Source organism: Anthonomus grandis, chromosome 3 (genome assembly GCF_022605725.1).
Source record: "Anthonomus grandis grandis chromosome 3, icAntGran1.3, whole genome shotgun sequence".
In the NCBI taxonomy this organism is placed as follows: domain Eukaryota; kingdom Metazoa; phylum Arthropoda; class Insecta; order Coleoptera; family Curculionidae; genus Anthonomus; species Anthonomus grandis.
This window is the reverse complement of record NC_065548.1, coordinates 45,369,048-45,393,647: the sequence shown is the minus strand read 5'-3', so window position 1 is coordinate 45,393,647 and position 24,600 is coordinate 45,369,048. Positions and strand designations below refer to the sequence as shown.

Sequence of the window (24,600 nt, the reverse complement as noted above, 5' to 3'; positions counted from 1 at the left end):
TCTAATAATGACAATGTAATTCCGTTCTTAGTGCGACAATATTTATTTTTGCCCTTGTTTGGAAATTAGTACTTGTGACGCCATCTAAAAAGCGTGCTTCAAAACACGTATTAAGGTATTTGGAGCCGAAAAGGTGAACTATTTTCTATTATTCTATATAAATTGACAGCGTTACGCCCAAATTCAAGCAATCCAAAATTCAAGTTTAAGTTATGTTAAATGCCAATAGCTACCGCTTGAATATCTGATGCAATATTACTGTCTTACTGGTGCAAACATTAAACTAAGTTAAAGATTAAAGATCACAATATTTAACTAACCAAATAGAGTTGAAGATTTTAATTTAAAAAAATCTTAAGGGTCTGAAAGGTCGTTCTTGTGTCCAACTAAATTAGATATCCAACCACATAATATTAAACGCCCCCCAGAGGTGAGTTTATAACTCTATATTTATAGTCTATATTTATAAAATAATAATGAGAGCCACCGAAATTTTAGTCAAATGGTCTAGGGGGTTTTCAACATTTTACAGCCCAATCATTTCATATCACTTCTAACTAATAAAAAAGCTCCTTGTAAAGCATAATAAAGTCAAAGTATTAAAAAATATACTTATATAGCTTATCAATATAGGTTTGGTTTGCATTATAGTGGCTCGCACAAAAACACACCAATAAATAAAAAGAGAAGTACTACAGAAATATAAGATTAGTAGAATTTAGCTTGTTTCACCACCTCAGTTCGTAACGAGTATGGTTATAAAGGGTGGGCCATCTATTGGTCCGATTTTGACAGCCTGTCGATAGTGGCGCTGTCAACTTTAGCACCATATGTTATTGATTATAAGTTAGTTCTAACGTTCCGCTGAACAAATATGAATCGGTTTTCTCTAGAACAACGCTTTGAAATACTGAAAAGTTATTTTGAATGACGGTCTCTCATAAGTGCACCAGTGCGAAAATTGCGTACAAAATTTGGAAATAATGAAGCTCCCACCGCGCGTGCTATTAGAAAATTGGTGTGTAAAGTTCGTGAAACTGGGATGCTGGTCGATGCCAGACGTGTGCCGCATACACGTCCTATGCGTACAGCTGAAGCAATCGTTGCAGTGACCGAAAGTGTTCGTCAAAACCCCACGGGAACATCAACCCGGCGCAGAAGTCAACAAGTCAACGAACCACTCAGAGGAGGATTTTGCACAAAGACCTCGGTATGTTTGCGTACAAAATCCAACTTATTCAGAAATTGAAACCGAATGACCTTCTACAACGTTTATGCTTCGCAGAGTGGGCTTTAAATGAGTTGAACGATGACCCAAATTTCGCACAAAAAATCATCATTTCTGACGAATTGCATAATTTGGGGAACGGACAATCTACACGTCGTCATTCAGAAGCCACCCAGCCCGAGTCACTGTGTGGTGTGGATTTTGGAGTGGTGACGTGATTGGTCGTTTTTTTTTTTTTGAAAATGCGAAAGGTCGCTCCGCGACAGTCGATGGTGAACGTTATCGCAACATGATAACTGACTTCTTGGCAAGAATTGGAAAATATCGATCTCGACGATTTATGGTTTCAACAAGATGGCGCAACTTGTCATACCGCCGGGCGTAGCATCAACCTTCTGCGCACAAGATTCAAACAACCATGTGATTAGCCGTTTTGGCGATGTTCATTGGCCTGCTCGCAGCTGCGATTTGACGCCGCTAGACTTTTTTCTGTGGGGTGCATTGAAGAGTGCAGTTTATGCCAACAATCCCCAAACAATTGATCACTTGAAACAGAATATTCGTGCCGCAATCGCCCAAATTGACCAGGAAACAGTGGACAAAGTGCTTGAAAATTGGTGTTCCAGGATGACCTACTGCCGAGCCAGCCGTGGTCAATATTTGAATGAAATGATTTTCCATCGGTTCATTAATCGGAAGAAACACGATCAAATAAAGCGAAATTCGTTGAACAAAAATCAACTTTTGTATATTTAATAATCTAATCAAAATGGGACTAATAGATCGCCGTTTGGTTTGGTTGTTACATGCTTTAAAAGATGTACTATCAATAATTACTCAATTAAATTACACTTTATAAAGCAGAAACTCTGCAGTATAGTACTGAGCTATCATCATGTTGTAACAGCATTTTTCTGTGCTGGCTGGAACTTTCTTTGCTAGGCTATTAAATGCACTTTTTCTACAAGCTAAAGACTATCTTGGTATTAAGGTGCCATCAGTAAGTGAGATAAGTGAGAAGCGAGAAACGATTTTCTTTTTTTGAAAATGGGTTGGGATAGGCTAAGGGGAAGGAAGAGAATCATTGTGAAGGTCTGAGACGAGACCTGTATTTCGGCCCCTGCTCCGAACAAAAAATAAAACGTTAAGTCCTCCACTGGACCTAATTTAATTACAATTAAGTTTACTGAGAGACCGTTTTGGTTTTTTAATAATCTGTCGCTACAATGCACCTGGTGTTTCGATGTCTTTGACAGACACCCCGAATTTATGCATCTTGTATATCAGCATCATATCATATTCTATCCTAAAGCCTTTCGATGTCTAACCATGGCCGCTGCATACATAGCCAGGTAAATTTCAGTTAATATTGATTATCAATCGTGAATTTTGGGTTCCAGCCACTACAAAGGTAATATTGCCCTAATCAGGGAAACGCTGTTTTAGTGGTGAGAATCCAAAGGAGCCCATCTCAACGATACCAAAGACTTGCAACTAAGGAATAAAAAGGAAAGAAAGGAACTGTAATTGGATAGAGACTAAAAGAGCACAGCCTAGCGAATGGTAAGCTCTATACATGGCATACGTGGCAAGATCAACAAATCTAGTGGGACTACTAATACTTCACAAAGATATAAGGAAAATGCGTGGAAAACATAATCGGATCTAAAGAAGTACAAAACAAAGGTTAAGGCATACATAAAAAAATATAGAAGAAAAATCACTGGAGCAGGATGTAGCATTTCTGGTCCATTGCCTATTTCCAAGGAATAACTACCAATGAAATTAATCATATTATTATTAAGAGATTATGAAATATATTATACTGTAAAAATCTCATCCATTCTTCTCAAAGAGGCCAACATACAAAACTAACGAAAACAAAGAAAATACAAAAGTGTACAACACAGTAGTGTGAAGTTTGTGTACGGCTTTTAAATGTTTTTTCGTATTTTTTACTTAAGCTTAAAAACACGTAGCCTGTGATTATATATTGTGAGACGTAACTTTGTGTTTTCTTATATTTAATCTAATCATGATATTATGATAAATATTAAATAAAACATATTATGCAACCAACCACTCTACTCGTGTAGAATTTTGCTTATTCTACACAAATTATAGTCTATGTATACTATTAAGTGACATTACGAGAATAAATAGAAAAACCGTATGTAAAGTCATTTTAATCTCCTTTAATTATGGTATTAAATTCATGGGATTTACTAAACTAATTAAAGCATTAGTTTTTGATCTACTACGCAGTCGAGCCATTAATTTTGGTAGCCATTGTATACTCACTAATGAGGTTATCAATTCATTTACATTTGATGCGTGGTCAGTTATCGTTCACAGAAGCCTGATGGTCGTTAGTGTTATTACTTTTGTATATCGTACATGTGGAAATTCCCACTCTATTGGCCAATATGACAAATTAACCTTAATGCCTTAGTAATTTAGTCAGTGGTGTAAAATTATATTTGATTTACAATGTTTCGGTTTCTACCAAATTTTGTAAGTAATCGATGTCTATTTTTTTTTTAGTATTCTTTAGAAAACGTTAAGTATTCTCAAAAAGCGGGAGCCCTAAGTTAATGTAAATTTTTATATTATTTTCTATTTAGCAGACTTATTTCAATTTCTGCAACATTTTAAGCCTCATCAATGGTTATACTCAACCCTCTTACTTGGAAGAAATATGAACCTTTATCACAAAACTTATTTTATCTACTGTTTTCGCAATATAAACTCATTTCCCTGCCTGTTAAAAGTATCAGTCGAGTTAAACGGATGTGTAGTAAAAAAGATGTTTGTTTTATTTTTGAATTATTTATGTGTTCATGAATTTTTTATGTCCTTATATAATATTTTAAAAATTATTATGCACACAATAACAGGGACTCATTTTATAAAAACACTTCTTTTATGTCTAATGGAATTATGATATTACTGTTATTTCTGGTTTTATTATGTTCAGATTTAGTAGAGACGTTTGTGTTAATTAAATTTGGTTTTTTGGAGATAAAGCAATATTTCGACAAAAAATGTTTAAAATTCCTTGGAAATATTAGGAGATACGGGCATTATATCGATTAAATAACAGCGGGCGCGGACTATAAATAGGTTGCTGGTAAACGACATATGCTGCGTTCTAGATTTGGTTGGTGGATATCGATCGGACGCTAGCTTGACACATATTTGGAATATTTAGAAAAAAACACAAGTGGCAACATCGAATACTTGCATTGTAAACATAAAGGTTTTCTACGTTGCCAAGTTGCTTTTTTTTCATTAACTTTTTTGTTAAGAATCTTTTTTTAATCTGAAAAATTTGTTGATTACTCTCAAAGCATATATTATTAGTTAGCAAATAAACGAAACTTTTAAAGAGTATATTTTTAACTTGTAACAAAATAAAATACATTAGAAAATGTTGAATGAAAAATTCAAAAGTCGATTTGACATCATTGTCTGAAAGATGGTAAACTCAAAAAACCTCGCCTATGGTTTGCAGCTAGGTTTATTCTAGGCATTCAATGTTCTAAGGAAATATCCAATCATCCTGCACCAGACCTAATTAAGTATACAATATTCTTATATAGTTCCTGTCTTAATAAAATTCCTTTTTGATTCTTGATGTTTCAAGACACTGATCACTGAGTATCTTTACAAGGGCAATATTAACAGGGGTCAATAAAACCTCCGCAGGATAATCGAAAACAAAATATTCGTCCAGTATTTTCGCTCTAGTTCATTCATTTTTGCCCATTCTTCTATGATCAAGTAAGACGACAAAGATTTGCCGACGACTATCCTTTCAGTATCAAAAATTTCATGATATTTTTTTAAATTTTCAAACCCAAACCTCCCTTGCGAATCTAATTAAAATAACGAGTTGATCTTATGGATACACCAATATTAGATGTTCAATCACGTGACGAACAATGGCGAAACTGAGTTAATTAATTTAAATATTGGAAATATAATTTGATCCTTACCTTGAAATAAATAAGGTGAGGTTACTGTATCTTAGAGTTTGTACAATTTTCATTTTGTTGCCATAAGGCAGCTAATTCAACCACCTCGACACGATATTATCTCAACTTTGAAGTGCATAAATCCAAATCATTAGAACAGAAAAAGCATCATTTTTAGAAGTTCTTTATACTATATAATATAGAAGTTCTTTATACTATATTATAATAACCTCCTTTTTTTCCTTAGTTGCATTTACCTGATGATACCAAGAATCAGAAACATATGGGTAAGTACGCTCTTTGTTATTAAATCCATTGTTCTTTTCTAGAACATCTTGAATACCTTCTTGTCATCAATAAAATAAAACAATAAAAATATTTTTCAACTGCAGATTCGCACCATAGAAGACCTGCTTGATTTTAATGGATATTTTGTTAAGCGAGGCATATATAAATCACCCCTCTAAAGTAATCACTGTAATCGCTTGTATTATACAAGTCTTACAAAGCAGTTCAGTTCCCCTAGCAAAGCTCGAAAATCAAATTTTCGGTGATACAATTTGCGTTTCTAACCCACTGCCTAGGGACAAGACGATTTTCTATCGCTTGAATAGTTGGATTATTACTACATGATATTATTACAGAATAAAAGAGAAATAAAGTATTGTTTTTTTTCTGAATTAATATAATTGACAATGTTCATTAAACAATATAAATTAAAAAAATACTAAATTATAAAATATTTAACCATGCTGTTTCGGCACCCCTATTACGTTCCAGCTCGTTAATCAAGCCATGTCATTTGAGCTGTCTCGTAAATGTGTTTAGATGTTATCCGCCTTTTTCCTTAGACCTTTTTACACCGATAAGAGTAAAAGACCGCAGTTTTATTATTATGTACTCACATAATAATGTGCCATTAATTAATGTGAGTTCTAGTATTTTTTGACAATAACTCTTTGTCTTCTTGTTGTTGGGTAAATTAATGAATTATGTTTTGTATTAGAAAATTGACATACGTATTTAATGTAGATGTCAGTAGATAACTATATATAAATAAAAGGTGTACTAACTTAATATATTTAGGTATTTGCTGCATTATTTCTTAGTTCTTAGTTTTCTACTTTACTAAATGCAGGTGCAGAGCGCGCAGGAGGCATCCTAAATTAGTAGAGGAGAGAAGTTTGAAGTATTAAAAGGTGGAATGTCTATTATTCCAGTACGAAAGCAGACGGTAAACGGTAGTCTAACGTACAGACGTTAGAAATCAAAAAATTCGTAATCTCCTTAATAAACTTAACGTTTTAAATAGTAATCCTGCGATAAAATTACTCTTATGTAAAGATTCATATCAATCAATCAATCAATAGTTTATTCATGTCAGTTACATGTTAACACATGTCAAATATTATGGACAAATAGGTCCTAAGAGTAAACTATAAGAAAGATTACAATTTAAAATATCAAATACACACGACTACTGCATATCAAGACTAATACAAGAAAACAGATCCAGGACTATTACAACAAATTAAAATATTCTTCATGGGAGTAAAAAGCTTGACTAGTAAGAATTTTTTTTACGAGTTTTAAATAGAGACATTGGCAACTCTCTTATTCTAACAGGTAATGCATTAAAATATCTGGTCGCCAAATACCCTGGGCCATACTGGCATCTTTGTAGGCGACGGTAAGCAGGAACCAAACCGTCCCTAGCACGAGTGTTATAGTTGCACACATCCCAATGAGTTAAAAACAGGTGCAAGTTTTCCCTTACATACACCAGACACGCATACAAATAAAGACAAGGCACAGTTAAAATCTTTAGATTAATAAAAGCGATTTTGCAGTCCTCTCTATAACCCAAACCAGATATCACCCTAACAGTCTTCCTCTGCAATCCACAAACTCTATGTCTCCCAGCCGAATATCCCCATGCAAGGCTTGCATAGCTAATGTAAGAATGAACCACTGCAAAATAGGTTGTTCGCCTTACATTGGTAGAGACACACTGAGAAATATGCCGGAGAAGATAAAGGTCTTTGGCAAGAGCATCAACATGCTTACACCACTGTAGCTTGGGATCCAAGGTCACACCCAGAAAAGACTCATTCCTGAGGATACCCCTTCCACTCTTACCACTTGATGTCTGTGTTCTAGGTATGAGCAAATCATGTTCACACTTGTGGTGTCAAAATTATAATATTCAAGCTTTCGAAGGAGGATACCATGGTCAACACAGTCAAAGGCTGGTCAAGTTGAAAAATAAAACATACGTCATAGAGTCATACTGCATATTGTGGAAAGCATCCAAAATAGCAGATACAAGATCTACTATTCCATGAACCGTGTTTCCATTCTTTCTGAAACCAAACTGACATAGGGAGAGAATATTTTTGGTATTGAAGAAATTCACTATTTAAATGGTCATACATTTCTCCAGAAACTTTGAGACTACAGGCAGGAGAGATATTGGCCTGTAATTTTCAGGTTAACCCGGATCTCCTTTCTTAAAGGAGTCACACTTGTAACCTTTAGAACATCCAGAACACCCGTTTTTAAACATAGATTGATTAAGTTTGTCAGAGGAACAAGTATTTAATTTTCGACTAATCTTAATAGTCGTATGTTAAGGCCATTATGTCACGACTGTGTTTGTTACTTAGCTGATCCAAAATTTCCCTTATATGATTAAAACTTGGCAGATTTAGGCTTAACGACATTATTTACATTTGTTAAAGGGTCTGTATTTGAGTTTAAAAAAAACTATATGGACAGTTATATTAGAAAAAAAATTATTAAAATCATTAGGACTGGGGCAAAGATGTCATCTGAATATCTTGGACCCCATGACGGTACTTTATTATTTGCCACATAGTCTTATTGGGATTTGTAGAAGTAAGAATTAAGTGGTCATTTGCCCTGATTTTTGCCTCAATTATAGATTTCCTATACCTTTTTTGATACGATTTGAAAAGATTTTCTATATCTGGAATATTATACTGGGCTTTGAGCTCATATAAAAGATTGAGTTGCACCCGCATTGCCCTAAGATCTTTGCCAAACATAATATATTACAAGACTGGTCAGATTCTACAATGTAACACTTTTCCGGGAAAGATATTAAATATCCATTTGATTTGACTTTTTAATTAACATTAGTGTTTTCATTAATAACGACCCAGGATATACTAAATATTTGATTAAAGAATATGAAAAGACCCCTTTTTTATAGGTCTGCATAGCTTACGAGACTTAACCTAATCATCTTTTACACAGTTTAATCAATCACACAGTTTAACACTTGACCCACATGATCTAATATATTCAAGTCTATAACATTTACAGAGCTTACTATCACACTGGGGCTTACAAATAGATTATCAAAACATGCTTCAATTCTTGTGGCCTGGAAAATGGTCTGTCTAAACTTTCCACAGTATCTCCAAATCTCAACAATATTCAATACACTTACTTTCCACGTGATTCCTAACGAGGATCATGGTACCACCACCTGTACTCTCACTCCTTGCAGAGTACCCTGCTACTTCAAAACCATTAAATTGATAGTTCCTAGCTTCCTCGTGACATAGCCAGTATTCTGAGATGCATACTATGTCCTTATCTTTCTCCTCTATAAATGCTTCAAGCTGACCATCTTTTTGCCGAATCGATCTCATTTTTATATGTAGAGTATTTATGCTGACCTTTTCAAGACTCCTGTTAGGATATTACCATTTCATAGCGTTAAATGTTCATAAAATGGTTTATGATCACATCCTTGGGCCATAACGTTGTGCAAAGGTATTGGTTAATAGCACTCTGTGGTACAATAAGTCTAAATGATACCTTGTGTTTATCTTTTTTTGTCTGCATTTAGACTGGGGGACTCAGCCAAGTGCTTAAATATTGTCATTTGGAACGCGCAGTCGCTTTACCGAAAACGCATCGAATTTTATGAGTTCTTAAATTCAGAACAACAAAGTTTATAAAAATGAGAGGCCAAATGTAGCGGGCGAGAGCACAACAATACCAATCAAAAGAAACAATACCCACCAAAAAGCACCGCAACGTAATGAATAATTGAGTATTGAGAAATACAGACCCGGCAATAAAAATATAGCAATTAAAGTATTAATCACAAGAGCTTAGACCTTGATGCCGGACCCTTACTCCGAAAAACTTATCACTAACTGGAAAACGTTTAACCATATACTTGGAGAAACCTACTGTCTCTCCAAGTTATATTGAGGAAATAGATTTCTTAATAAAAAAAATAGTAAGTAACACTAAAATCCCAATCTCAAACACCCGCTCCATAGTCTTCCCAATGAGAATTAAAAGGTTAATAAAAACAAGAAACAGACTAAATAAACAGGCTAGACTGCAAAAAGACCCAGAGGCAAAAACGATTGCGAATAATCTCATAAAAACGAAGTCCTTAACTTCAAACTTCTTCTTTTAGTTTACACTGACTGGGATACGGCGGAAAAGTTTACCAAATCATTAAAAACACAATGTGACCTTAACGATATTCCAGATGATCCCGATCTACATGAAGAAATAAAGCTATCAAACATACAAATGGAAAACCTACCACTAAACACATTGCCAAACTAGAAAAGTATACGCCTATAAGAAATAAGGGACTTAATTAAAGTCCAAATAAATAGGAAAGTACAGGCCATGATGAAATAAACAACAAAATTCTGAAAATACTACCTGACAACATACTAGTGGACATAAAAACCATTTATAGCATCAGCCTATGCTATTTTCCGGTAGAATGGAAAAAAGCAATAGTAGTAGTAATACCTAAACTGGTTAAAAACATCATCAAAAAACCGAAATGGTATTGACCCATTAGTCTGCTGCAGATTCTGAAAGGAACTAGATGAACTTAAATTAATCCCAAAAGAGCAGTGCGGATTTGCAACGGGATTATCAACTAAGTTGCAGCTTGTACGGATACAAAGAGTCTGGTGGATTCTTTCAATGCGAAGGTTTCTACTGCCATGACGATAGAGTGCGGCATAACGGTTTGATTTACAAGTTGCAGAAATTTGGGGTGTCAGCAAGGATTACTAAATTTATTAAAAGTTCACTAAAAGACAGGGAATTTTGATCAAAATAAATGGACTATAACCTCCTATAACAGAGTGAGTTCGGGAGGCCCTCAATGCTTCCCGTTCGGACCGGTGTTATTCAACATGTACCAAGCAGATATCCCAAAAAGCAGACATTACTCCCAAGTCGCGTTATTTGCAGACTTGTATTTTTGCTAGCTGCAGCAACTTGTACTTTTGTGGCTAGAGATATCAACGTATATACAGAGCCATGTAGACAACATTATAAAGTGGGCAAAAAAACGAAAATCTAACAAAAAAGCATAACCGGAACATCCCAAATTTGATAGTTTTAGGCATACTTGTCCCCTGGAAGGAAGAGTTAAAGTACTTCACAACTTCAAAACACACATCCTCCAAATATAAATCCAAGAATTCTGGATCCAATATAAATAAATTCGTGCAATAGTACCATTTACGCGCTTTACTCTTTTTTTTTTGTAGGAGCAGTAAGCCTTCTTTGAGTAATAAATGATTAGTCTATAAACAGGTATTAAAACCTCGAACATTTTCTCGATTACCATAAAGACGAACATCAACAAGCTTCAGGTATTTCAGAATACGTGTTTAAGAATGCTTTCTAATGCCCCTTCTTTGTAAGGAATGTTGATTTGTACTCTGACTGTAAACTTGACACTATTTAAGAATATCTGGTTAAAAAGCACTTAACGTTCAAGGAAAAAGTCAGAAGTATGGACAACACCCTAATAAGAGAATTTCTCTTGAGACCAAGGGAAAACCGCCCGTGGAAAGGCGTAATGAGATAGTAGCTGCCGAACTCAATTAACACCAAACAATTCAACTTATCTAAGTTTAAACCAAAGGACTGAGACCGCTCAGCCTAAATTCACATTGGTACGTACTTACGGATATATGAGCCTGTCAATCCTATCCGTGACTTTTATTTCATCCACTAGAGGCAAACGTATCTGTAAAATAACGTTATATTTTTACTCGGGTTTTTGATGTTTACAGTTTTGACCTCCCACAAGTGCTTCATCCTATTTTTATGCCTTGATTGTAAAGGGGTTCTCGGATCCCATAAAGGCCATTAAAGTTAAAAGCTAAAGTTAAAATATTGTCCTCATTGGCGCAACGGTCTAAACCTTGGTATAATAAATAATTTTGGCACTGACTTAATTAAAAAGCCGCAAATTATTAAAATATATGGATCCCGGGGTCGAACTCAAACTCGATATTCTAAAAAGAATGGTACAAAATAACAACTAGTAAAAAAAAATGGTAAAAATTCAAAAATAATAATCAAAAACAAATCGTACAACGAACCAAAAATACGTAATGTATAATTAACCAAAATCTATCCGTGTTTTCGTTCACATAGGTACGTGAAACCTTTCGGGCCTCTCATTGTTTAATAGCAAATCACGTGGTCCCAACGGATCCGTAATTACGTACCAATGTGGATTCAGGATTAGTCATCCGCCCGACTCATTCAAGCTTTCTTTTTTCTGCGAGAAGTAGAGCGCAGACTCCGCCCAAAGATAACTGGGAGTCTTTTCTCGAAGCCTAACTACTCTACTAAGAGAAATAGAAGCCAAATTAGCGTAACACGTATAGTTGTGATTGAAAAGACTGGCAAGAGCAATAACAGCTAAGGAAGAAACCAGTGTAACAAAGGACGAAAAATGCCAGCAATGGATCAATGTGAAATTTCTAATTGAATCAAAATCTCCAAATAAGTTGTTGAAATAGTTCTATGGTAAGACTTTTATATTTCAAGTGCGTATTTTCGAATGTTATAAGCGATTTTTTAAAGACCGATAGAGTATCGAAGATGTCCCACCTCAAGGTTTGGTCAAAGTGGCCGAAATCAAATAGCGTGGAAATCGTCGCATGAATACTTGGGTAATTTCTGAGACTATAAACTCGGATAAACAAACTATCCGAAAAATTTTAGAGGATGAATTGACACGAAAAAAGCCAGTGGGAGGTTGTAAAAAATATCATCTCTGACCAAGCGCTTGTCCTTCAAGAGAATTGCTCAAATTTTCTTGAGAGGTTAGATGAAGTGCTTAAAATGGAAAAATCAGCACTGGCGATAAAAGATAAAACATAGAAGTGGCAAGCTTTGAACTGGAAAACTCAGCAAAAAGCAAGAATGTCTAAATCCAAATTTAAAGTCATGCTAATGCATATCCCCGTATACAGAACACAACTTACGGGACTACCAATACGGATTCCGATCCAAAAGATCAACAACAAATCAAATATTCACCATAAGACAGCTCCTAAAGAAAAGTTAAAAGTTTAACAGAAAGATCCATCAACTGTTTGTAGATTTATAACAGGCGTATTATAGCATCACCAGAGCAAGTATCTGAAAAGCGTTGGAAGGATCATTTAGGCCTAGTATTTTTTTGCTCAGTAATGAATTGATATACATGACGAATAGCAACGGACCCAGAACAGTGCCCTGCGGGATGTCTAAATGGATCGTTTGCGGGTCAATCAAGATGTTATTTATTCAATCCTGTTATGTTCTGTGACCCAAATAGCTGCAAATGACCTCCAACACAGTGCCTCTCACTCCGTAGTGTTCAAAAACCTCTAGCAATTTTTTATGAGGCACCATGTGAGAAGCCTTTGCAAGGTCCAAAAACACACCCAGGAATTTTTTTATCTCCGTTCAGGTCAGATTTGATAAAGTCAACAAATCTAAATATGGCGTGACTTGTGCTAATACCTCTCTGCAACTCAAACTGATTATTATTTAAAAGTTTATTTGTAGTAAAGAAATTATATAGTCCGTCTTAAGGACATTTCTCAAACTTCTTTATTGGTAGAAAGTTTCCAACATCAGTTTTATTTCCAGATGTATAGATTAGAATCGCTATAGATTTTTTGAAGTCCTTTGGAACATGTTCCTGCAGAAAGATTAAGTTTATGACGTGTACGAGCAGTCGTCGTATTCCGTCGTCTCTTAAGTGTTTACTTTCCAAACTTTTAAGTTGATTAATACCAATTTATTTATCGCTTCAAACAATAAAAAGTAGCTTGTTTTTTAAACAAAAATAATAATTCATGCCGCCAAAAATTAAAAAAAAAATTAATAAAACAAAAGCAGAAATGGGCATAAATACAAAGCACGGGATATCGCTTTAACCGCCACCCGTGTAGTTCTCAGTTTTATGTACTCAGGCGAAATCGGGCCGGACACCAATTACCATGTGGCAGAGAAATAAGTTACAACACGTAGATTTATCCCAGATAACCGGACGCAAAACGGGCAATAATGGTTCCGGTAGTCTTCTTGAATGGGTCGTATATCACTGGCCAACTTGTAATTATGATATTCCGAAAGCAGGCTGCCCCCTTCGTGTTGCCGCGAGATAAAACTGTATCAAACTGCTTGGCTCGCGAACGCTCGTTTACCTCTCACGGGCAACGGCTACTGCATAATCAGATAAAAAATGTTTTTTTTTGCCTTAAATGTTATTTTTTTTTATAAACTATGTTGTATTAAAAATCAACTTTCTCGATCATATTATATTTCAGTGAGTATTACAATAATTTCATTTTGCTTTTCATTAAATTAATGAAAGGTAGTAACTAAAACTAACTCATAATCGTTATCTCAAAAAAAAAATTAACTTATGTTATAAGCCTTAGCCCTTGACCTAACAAAAGCTTTTGACTGCGTTTTCAGACAGGCAGGAGTATTATACCCTCCATATTGCTTAAACGTTATACTACAAAGGAAGTATTTTATCATCTTAAGAATATCAACAGAGAATCTATATCCTAAGAATCTATATTTGGGCTAATATTGTTTCTGATTCGTATGAATAACTACAATCACTTCCAAATGAGGGGCGATTATAAAGAGATCGATAAGGGAAGGCGATTCTGTCGGTCAGCTTATCATTTTTATAAAGTATATACGAAGTTAAGGTTAACTGAAAATATCTAGATCACGTGTATCATTAAAATGCCTGTATACACATAGTCAGAGATTGTTTATTAGCGATTTTAGATTTAAAAATTTATTTTTACAATGTTGTTCGAACAAAGATATTAACCAGCTATTATTTTTTGTAGTCTTATTAACGTGAAAACAATATCCATCCAGTGATATCAATAATAAGAATTGATTCATTAGAAACAGATGATGGGAAAATAACTAAGATCGTTGAAGTAGCAAATAAATTGAATGCCCATTTCGGTGTGGGTAGTGTAAAAGAGTTGGAAAATGACGTTAGTTATTTAGGAAAAAACATTTCATTTCCTGAGATTACCTGTAATAATTCTGCTTTTGTAGAATTAACAACTGAATTCGAAGTAAATGAAATCATACTAACACTAAAAAATAATTTTGCGGCGGGACATGATGGCATATCGGTGTACGACATTATTAATTTGAAAGAGAATATTACTGGGACTCTGGTAAGGTTAACAAATAATATTTTAACTACTGGAACCTTTCCAGAAGAACTAAAAATATCTAGAATTTCTCCAATCTTTAAACTAATTCTTTTTTAGATGAATAACTACAGACCAATTTCGGTAATAAGTGTTTTTTCTAAAATTATTGAGAGAATAATTAAACAAAGGATGACGTTTTTTATTAAGAAATATTTACCGCTTGATGATTACCAATATTACCAATTGTTGAGAACAGTAATACTCTTAGCCTAATAGTTGATTTTGTAGATTACATATCGCGAACATTGGATAAAAAGAAATTAGTTGTGGCCGTATTTTTCGACTTGCAAAAAGCATTTGATGTTGTGTGTACCGATATACTTTTAAATAAGCTCGAAAAAATGGGATTCAGGGGAGTACTTTTTGATTTACTTCAACAATCTCGTAAAAAAATAAAAAAATATCTACGTAAGATTATGTATCTGTTTGTCTCGTTAAATCTGTGATAGGAGATAGCAATACTGTCCCTATGAAAAAGGAGACACCCTATATAGACCACAAATTAGGCTTGTGTTAAAAATTTTTCATTTCCTACATTGATACAAACAAAAAAAACAGTTTTTGTTTCCTTTGTAAATAAATAAATATTTTATTCTACTATAAGAAGCAGAGGAGCGGAGGAGGCACAAGAAGTAACAAGAAGAAAATTAAAAATTTTAACAAAATTGCAAAACCACTGAATCACAAAATGAGACAAATGATAAATTACTTTATCAGTAACTTTTTAAAAGTATTAAAATTTAAAGTAATAAACTGTGTTAGTTCAACTTTTAAATTTTGGGGTAAAATTTTAAGAATTTTCGGAAGCAAAAATAATATATTTCTTTGCAAATGAGATTTATTAAAAAAATATTGCGTAATAAGTTGTTTATATAAAATAAAATGAAATATATGTGGTTTATTTAGTTGTTTTGCTTCGTTAAATATCATTTATATTCATGTTTCTGCACAAAGCATACATAAAACTGACTTATTTCATATTTAATATCATCAACAAATCATGGATTTTTTAGTCTAGAATATATGGGAATACCAATCAATTGCCAATAGAACTAGATTTTTCTTGCATTATCTAAAGCCGACCTTAGTATAAATCCAAATAGATAATTTTTTATTCATATCCCATATCATATGTCGGTTTGTATAAAGCATATTTTTCAATAAGAACTGAATTATTGAAAATTTTACTGGGTGCCAAATTCAATGACGGAATGTCAAAACGATTTGGACAGTTAAATTTTTATACTTCATAATTGAATAATTGATATTTACCGAATTAAAGTGTATGTAAGTGTATGTAATTAAGTGTATTCTTGTTTTAAAATAAATATATTCCCTTTGCTTTTAAACTGGACATACCTGCTTTAAGTGCAACTTTCCCTGATAAATCTGACAAATTTTCAACAGTCTGCGTAGGTTCACTAACAACGTTTAAACTACTGTTTAGCTTTTTACAGGCCAACCTAATCTTTTCTATCCTGGAACTCATTTTAGTGATTAACGATAACTTGTACGTGCACGTCGCTTGTTAATAAACAACTAACTGCTGAAGCAAATAACAGGTGGTTATCGCTACCATATAACCTCAGTTTATTAAATATGGACTTAGAGGATTTTTCATGTCTAAATGTATCAGGTTTTGCTACATTATGGACTTAGTGATTTTTTGTTGCCGACATTGCATTTTAAAAATTCAAAAATCATCAGAAATCATTATTTCATTTTCTCATTTTTATTACTCCAGATACATCTCCTTGCGTCGGGGTATAACGTACCAGGTGAATTTAGCTTATCGAGATCATGTTATGCAAGCAGACGAAAATATACATTCGGATTTGTTTATAATAAGAAGGGTACGTCACGGATTGCTGCATCTATGAAGAACCTATTTGGTTCATAGGAAGACCCAGAACTTCAAGAACGTGTACGTGTACAGAGACACTAACCCAAAAAAACAGAACACTTATGTAACATGTGACTCTGACTATGTCCACTATCACCACAGATGACATTATTAGTGCTGGTAGATCCCTGAAAAATAAAATGACCGCAGGTCCCGACGGGTTACCTAGTTTTGTCGTTAAGGGTTGTGTCCAGATACTATCATTACCACTTAGTTATATCGCTCCGTTTATAGAAGAACGTCATACCCCAAAAATTGATATTTGTCAAAATAGCGGTTTAAAGATTAATGATTTTTTACTCTTTTGTAACAATTTAACCTTGCATATAAATTAAATGCTTTTATTGTGATTTTTAGACGTCAAAGTATAGTGGTTAACAAGTGACATGAGATTGACACTTGAATTGAGAAATTTATGAACACTTGTGTCTTTCTTCTCCAAAAAAAAATGCATTATTTAATTTTTTTTTACTTTATCGTCATATGTCATATTGTGACTTTGTTTTTAAGAAAAATATTAAACTTTTTTAATATCGTGACACTGAAATAAATTTAAAATAAAAAACAATCTTTGTCTTTTTTTGTATTAAGGAAGTACAAAACTTGTAATGAGGAAAATCTGCATAATATGATGAAATGCCTACATCATTTACTAAATCTTGAAGATCTGGGGCCGTATTTTCGAAACCATGCGAGAATCTTCGAATGCGAATAAAGTCGAGCGGCAAAATTCGCACACAAATTAAAAAGTGCATTTTTGAACAGCATTCCAAATTTCATTCGCATACGAACATGAAATGTAGTGGCAACGTAGCAAAGTCGAGTGCTATTGGAGGCCATGTCAAACGGGATGAAGACGATAAAGATCTTTTAACCTAACCTAAAATTTTAATTTAAAAACATCAGGGAATATTGAGGTTTTTTTCATGGCGTATCTTGGGTTTTTCGAATTGACTTCTTTTAAGATAGATTAAAAAAATAAAAAATATTGTGGTTTTGTGTCGAGTGAGTAAAAGAAAGAACTAATTTCATTTATGGAAGAGCACCCGGAATTAAAGTCGGGCAAATTCACCAAAGATTTTTTAGCTAAAACTGCACAAGCCTTGTGAATAAAAGTAGCGGACAGATTAAACAATCTCTGGAGCACATCAATTCCATTGTAATAAGCTTGCTTAATCTATATTATTTATTAAATTGACCATCTGAATACATTTCAAATGGGCGAAGAAATGAAGAGTACATCATATTCCTTCTATCTGCTAGAGTTTCAGTGCATCGACGACGTTCCTTTGCACAAGATTGTTTAATCTTGCCATTTGATTATTGTTATTTTTTTTTGTCAATAAACAAAAAAAAAACACTACGAAAATACTTAACCAACTCACAAATTTAAAATCAAAAGAAGACAAGTGGCAGAATCGCACACGAACTTTGAAATTCGAATGGTATATACCCATTCGAGTCACCGCATGCGAAAAAGTTCGCATACGTAGCGGTCGAAAATACGAATATCGATTTTTCGTGCGAAATCCTCTAAGTTCGTATGCGAATCAAAGTCGAATGGTTTCAAAAATACGGCCCCTGATCGCTTACGTTCACTAATTTTTATTTTAGACTTGTATGCAGGTTCAAGAGTCTGTGATATTACGTTACTCTTACCTCGAACTGCTTTGATCGTCATTTCCGAAATTTCTTCCTGAGAATACGACGTTTTATAAAAAACTGTAAATGAATAATTTTTTTCAATTTTAAGAATTCTGATGTCGCTTAATTTATTCTATCCAACGGAATTTCCAATCCCTCCATTTAAATGTTTTAAATCAAAAAAATCCTTAAAACTTAGCTCCTTTACTTGAAAAGGCTTACCATTTTTTTTGCAGTTCGAATTAAAGTTATATACTCGTTAGGTAAATATTTGGGCGTGATTTTAAGTAGCGCTTTACTTGCCGTTCTATCACGGAATGTGCACAATTCCCCTGATTTTACGTATGTCCCGTTACAAGAATTTGTGGCATATGGATCTAATATTAGGATACTTTCTTAGAGCATACATATACATAAAAATTCTGTGCTTATTTTTTTGCTGGCCAGCGCAATTATCCGAATAAAAAACTAATTCAAGATCGTCACATTCAGATCTAGCCTTTGATGTATGTTCTATATAGCTCAGCAAGCAAGATCCTTTTTCATTTGCTCCTCGATTGCCATTCGTTTCATCCCAGACATAGCAGAAACATTTATCTAAATCTGCTATTCCTTTCATTTCATAGATGGTAAAATGGACATTTAATATAGTAACCTATAGTAGAAAAGAGACACATTACCATTGGGGCATGACAGAACAGCTTGTAAATCAAAAACAGCGACTACATAGTTGTCGCTAATTCTTGTTTTGTCGATATCTTTTTTTTAATCGTGATAAATCCTTTTCTATGATATGGTTTTCGTAAAATTAGGACCAAACGAACAGTCTCTCTTGCGAATTAAGTAAGAACTGTCTTTCTTCGGCATAACCGATCAGTTAATCTGATGAAGTGTAAAACGACACTTGTGCCATCTGTCGGTAATGTTATGAAGTGCAAGTTGCTTGCTTGCTAGGTTATTGGTTCTGCTACTAGGCAATCTGCCAGCACAATTTGGAGATCCGGGAAAACCGTCGGGTATGAACCCTGTTTCCCGAATCGATAACTTTCACAAAATTTAATACTTAAATGCACGTTATCGAAAACGGCAAGGGGTACGAAAGGGTTTGGGAAAGGAATCTGAAGGATAAGAAAGGAAAATGAACGACCACGTGTTGACTCGGTGAAGGATGACGCGGAAGTGGAAGTGCAAGTTGTGACGGTCTTTCACATAAATAATAGGTTAGATTATGAATTGTTTTTATAATTTATCTATAAAATGCAGTTTTTTGAGTTATGACGTTCTTCTATAAACGGAACAATTATATTGAATTTAATAATCCGTTCTGGACCGGAAGACTGCAAGAGTGTGCCCTGTATTTAAGAAGGATGATTCCAGTTTTATTGAAAACTATCGACCTATCTCGATCCTATGCAATTTCTTCAAATTATTTGACAACAACCCTCTACCGTGATATTTTTCAAATTAGTGATGTTTCCCTAATAAGAAAATCTGAAATTTCTGATCTGGGTATAGTGTTTGACAGGGAACTCACTTTTATACCGCACGTTGAGAATGTTGCCTCTGAAGCAGGATGTTAGGATTTGTCTTAAGAAACTGTAAACTATTTAATAACCCCTCAGCGATTTAAAACACTTTTTTATAGTTTTGTCAGGTGAAGACTTGATTATGGGTCTTTAATTTGGAATCCCTACTACATTTGCCATGTGAATACTCTGGAGGCCGATCAGAGGCCTTTTTTTAAATATTTGGCAAATCGAGAGGATGGTGTCTGCCCATATTATAGAGGTATAGATCACACTTTACTGTTATCAAGATTTGGAGGAGTGCCCTTAGCTGAACGTCGGACGTTACATTTAATCAGTTTTCTATGGAAGGTCATTACCAACAAGCAGGGTATAAGTCTGCTTTTGCTCCCGAGCATGCTTTTCGGGACATAACAAAACAACCAATCAACATAATATTATGTTGCATGATCCCATTTTCATTATGTCCAAAAATTTTAATTTCATCTCTGATAAGGGTGACTAATTGTAGGTAAATAATTGTAGCGTATTGTAACTTTTAAATATATGTAGAAATTCCCCTATATATTTGTCATCTATTTGTTATGTTCTGTGCATTGGCTGGAGGTTTGAGTAGAATTGTTGTTGAATGTTTGTTGATTTGAGAAGTTAGAGAAATTAGCAAGTATCCATGTATTTAGTTTTAATTTTTAGCTATTAAGTTATACTTATTATATTTGAACCTGTCTTTTATAATATACTTATTGGTTTAAATTTTATCTTTAAAGTAACTACACATTTTTTTTTTGTATGCAATTGTAAATTGATTTTCCTTTAATTGGGCATTACCCTGTAATAAATGCTTGTTATTATTATTATTTCTTTTAGAACGGGTGCTATAATGATAATCAAACTCAGTAAAAATATGTTTTATTTTTTTTTTTTAAATAACGACTTGTACCTACTTACAAATAATCCTCTTAGGTTTAAAACATTAAATTCAGAATAAAGATTAATCGTAGGATACTGTCTATTTTTGTAGGAGGTAAGGTTTTGTTTTGGCACACCTTTAAGATCTGCAATGCAGTTTCGTGAAGACCACTCCAAATTAGTAAACAGTATTTTAAAATAGACTCAACAAGGGAATTATAAACTATTTTTATTGTTTTTCCATTTAGAATGTTTCGAAGCTGGTAAAATTTGTAATATAGTTTTCGAAGTTTTTTCGCCGTTTCGATAGCATGCTTATTCCAGCGAAGATGTTGATCGATCAATATATAAGCCTAAATATTTAATTTTATTCGTTTTCTGTATACTTAAACAGGTATAAGTAGTATTTAATAAAGTACAGGTTGTGGCATGAATTTTAATATCAGATTGTTCGGGTTGATCGGCAGTCGTTAATGAAAATGCTATAAATTTAGTTTGTACAACGCCTAGGCTCATTTTATTGCTACTTATCCATTTTTATAAAACGCTAAGGCCTTGTTCATCTTCCAAAAATATATCTTCCTAATTTTTATTTGTAAATGTCATTGCAGTATCATCGGCAAATAATCGAATCATTCTTTATTAATTGTTTTAATTCAACACTATAAACTAAAAATAAAACTGGTCCCAGGACTGTGCCTTGAGGTGCTAATGACCGTCCCGCTACTTAATGTATCATTACATCGCACTTTTTGTATACGATTTTTCAAATATGATTTAAAAAGATCTAACTATTTAAATTTGTGTTACTTTTGTGAATTAAGTGCTCATTTATGTTATTGTGATTATCATAGGGTATGTGTTAGAGTATTATTTAGTTCGGTGTTTTTAGAAAGAAAGCAGCAAAACCTCAAAGGATAAACCGATCAGACAACAAAAACATCGAATATATTTTTTCTAAGTAAGATTTTTAAAATGTTATTTTCTATTAAATTTCGAGGTTTTAAAGAAGTTGTGGTAAAGCTTACCCCATGCTATCATTGATTAGATACACCCTATCTAATCAATAACTCCAGAGCTTTATTATTCCTAATCTATATTAATAATTTGCCTCATATCTCAATAAATGGCCATTTTACCATCTTTGCAGACGATACCACCATGCTGTGGCAAAATAAGAGTTGTGAGCAGCTTGCGGCAAATATTCGGACGGATTTATGTAAGGTGAAAAGATGGTGTGACGCTAATAGGCTGTTCTTTAATATTTCTAAAACAAATATTTTAAAATTCAAATGTGCATTTAATGATGCCTTTTTAATTAATAATATAGTATTGTGAGCTGCTAATGTGAGCAAATTTCTTGAGCTGTATATTGATTCTGGGTTAAAATTTGAAAATCATATAAGCACATTATATAATAAAATTTCCTGTCTGTTATGCTCTTCGTGTCATTGTGAGTAATTTAAACAGCTCAGTGGCTAGAGCTTCATATTTTTCTTTAATTAAATCCCATCTTCGTTATGGTATTTGTTTTTGGGGATCATGCTCTCAGTATGTCTTTAATAAGGTATTTATGTTATGCAATATGTAATGCAAAAGGGGGCTATTAGATTTTTATTTAGGGTCGGTCCTCGAGAGACTTGTCGTCCCTTATTTGTTAGACACAAAATTCTTACTTTGCACTATATTTTTATTTTGGAAACAGTCTGTCTAATTTTTAAAAAAACATAATGGTGCACTCTCGGGTGAACTAAATGTGGAGAATATAGGTAGGTTATAATACCCGGCATGCCTCTTATATCAGATTGCCAATACCCCGGTCTGAACAAGTAAAAAAATCAGTGGTGTATAATAGAAAGAAAATGTTCAATCATCTACCTTTATCCATACGCCAAAGTAACACCAGCTTGGAATTTAGGCGCTCTACCAAAGCTTTTTCGTTAAAAAAGGACTACTATAGCCTCACAGAATACTTTTCTGAAGTATTTCAATACAAATTATTAAATAGGTTTGCAATTCACATCTTTCAAATTTAATTTTATTATCTTTATTTCAATGTGTTCCTGTATTATTTTTTTAGTATAACATTATAATTTTATGGAACTAAAATTTTTAAGTATGTATATTTTATGACCCTTCACTCTGGTAATGTGTTTTTTTTTATGTCTGCCTATTTTTAGCTTGATTTTTTGTTGTGTATATTAACTGAAACAAATTTTGTAATACCTTTATTTTATTTTATTTTAGTTATAACTGTATTTCTTAGGCTTTGTTAACAACAATGCATATGTTGAAATTGATTTTTGAATTTATAAACATCGACCAGCAATTTTTGGTCTAAAATTCGTCTTAGAATCTAAATTTTGTATGAAGAGTTTTTAAATATTTTTGATAAGATGTGGCCAAACGTGATAGATATTTACCGATTTTAACACTGAAATAATTAGTAAAAGGAAACTTCCTTAATAACATTCTGTTAATTTAAGGAAATCAAATTCAGAGCGGTTCGCTCCAGTTAATAGAAATGCAATAAAAGGTTTTTTTATACGTTAAGTGATAGTTTAAGTGTCGAGCCATTTTCTTATATCACTCATAATAATTGTTGCACTATTTTTTATATTTTTCCAATCTTTTTCAAAAAAAAATATTGCTGTATTATCTGCGTAACAGAAAACTCATTATTTTTTTTTATATTCTTCTACATTTAATTCTAGAATTAAAACTAGTAGGACTTACCTATTTTTTGCAGCTGCCGCCCTATCCCTCTGTCGTCTATTTTTAAACCAGTTTCCCACTTGTGTCGGAGTTAATCCCGTCGCCTGGGCTAACTCCCTTTTTTTCGTTGGATTAGGATACGGATCCTGCAAATACCATTCTCGCAATAACGATCTAGTCCTTTCTTTAAAACAATGAGTCTTTTGTTCCCCGTCCCAAATAGTCCGCGGTAACGGGAATTTTTTCCGCACCCGATATTTATCTACGGGCCCCAAAGCCCTTCCCCTAAGTTTCTCCGCTTCCTGATAATGCGCCTCCAACCACATCGCTTGCAACTTTCCGTGGGAACCTTTCGTGAACTTATGAGTTTCTAATATCGAATAAAGGTCTCTAAAATTACCACTATGAAAAGACACTATGGCTCTAGCCCGTAACACAGCCTCATTTCGGTTCAGTTCACCAATATTAGGATGGGCGACCGGTAAGGACCAAAGGAACCTCGCCAATCGTTCGATATCACCGGATTCTTCTAAAGTTTCACACACCGCAGCCACTTGTGACACCGTGAAGTTAAGCGTCGGAAGAGCGAACATTGCGCTCGGTAAAATAGGCGCTGGAGCTACCGGGATGGGAACACTGACTCCTGGCGAGGATGAAGTATCCGAATGTGGTCCAGAACTTATCCCGGAACACAGTCCGGAGCTGAGACCCAGCGCCATGTGACCGTCCAGCGTTGCTGCTGTAATTTTGACTGCGAATTAACAAATCCCTTAAGCACGAAAATTAACGAACGCGCGATAGCATCAACAGTGCCATGCCGACGGAAAAACTATGATAGTTGCAACTATCAATAAAGATATTTCACTTGAAATAACAGAGCCAGTAAAGGCCTTTGCTTGTGAAAGCACACTGGAGCTACGGCGATACGGTAAACTAGCACCTTTAAGTTTCGGCCACCATTGGTAACAAAATGGGCTGTGTCTACGACTACGCTTTCTCTGTTCCACCAATGGCGTAGCGCGTTGGTGGGGAGAGACCAGCCTCGGGGACGTACGCTGTCATTTCGATACGTCGAGCCGAGCTTTTGTGCTTTGTACTTAACTAAAGCTGATGTATAAAGTGGTCCTCT

The 24,600-nt window shown here is 34.0% G+C and overlaps 1 protein-coding gene across 1 annotated transcript in view; it reads right to left on the bottom strand.

Moving 5' to 3' along the window:
- Positions 1-24,361, bottom strand: part of LOC126734595 (homeobox protein SIX3-like) — a 217,447-nt gene extending 193,086 nt beyond the window's left edge. The window contains exon 1 of the mRNA XM_050438287.1: positions 23,493-24,361. Coding sequence (XP_050294244.1) covers positions 23,493-24,190 — 698 coding nt within the window. The 5' untranslated portion in view covers positions 24,191-24,361. The remainder of the gene's footprint in view (positions 1-23,492) is intronic.
- Positions 24,362-24,600: the final 239 nt, after the last annotated feature.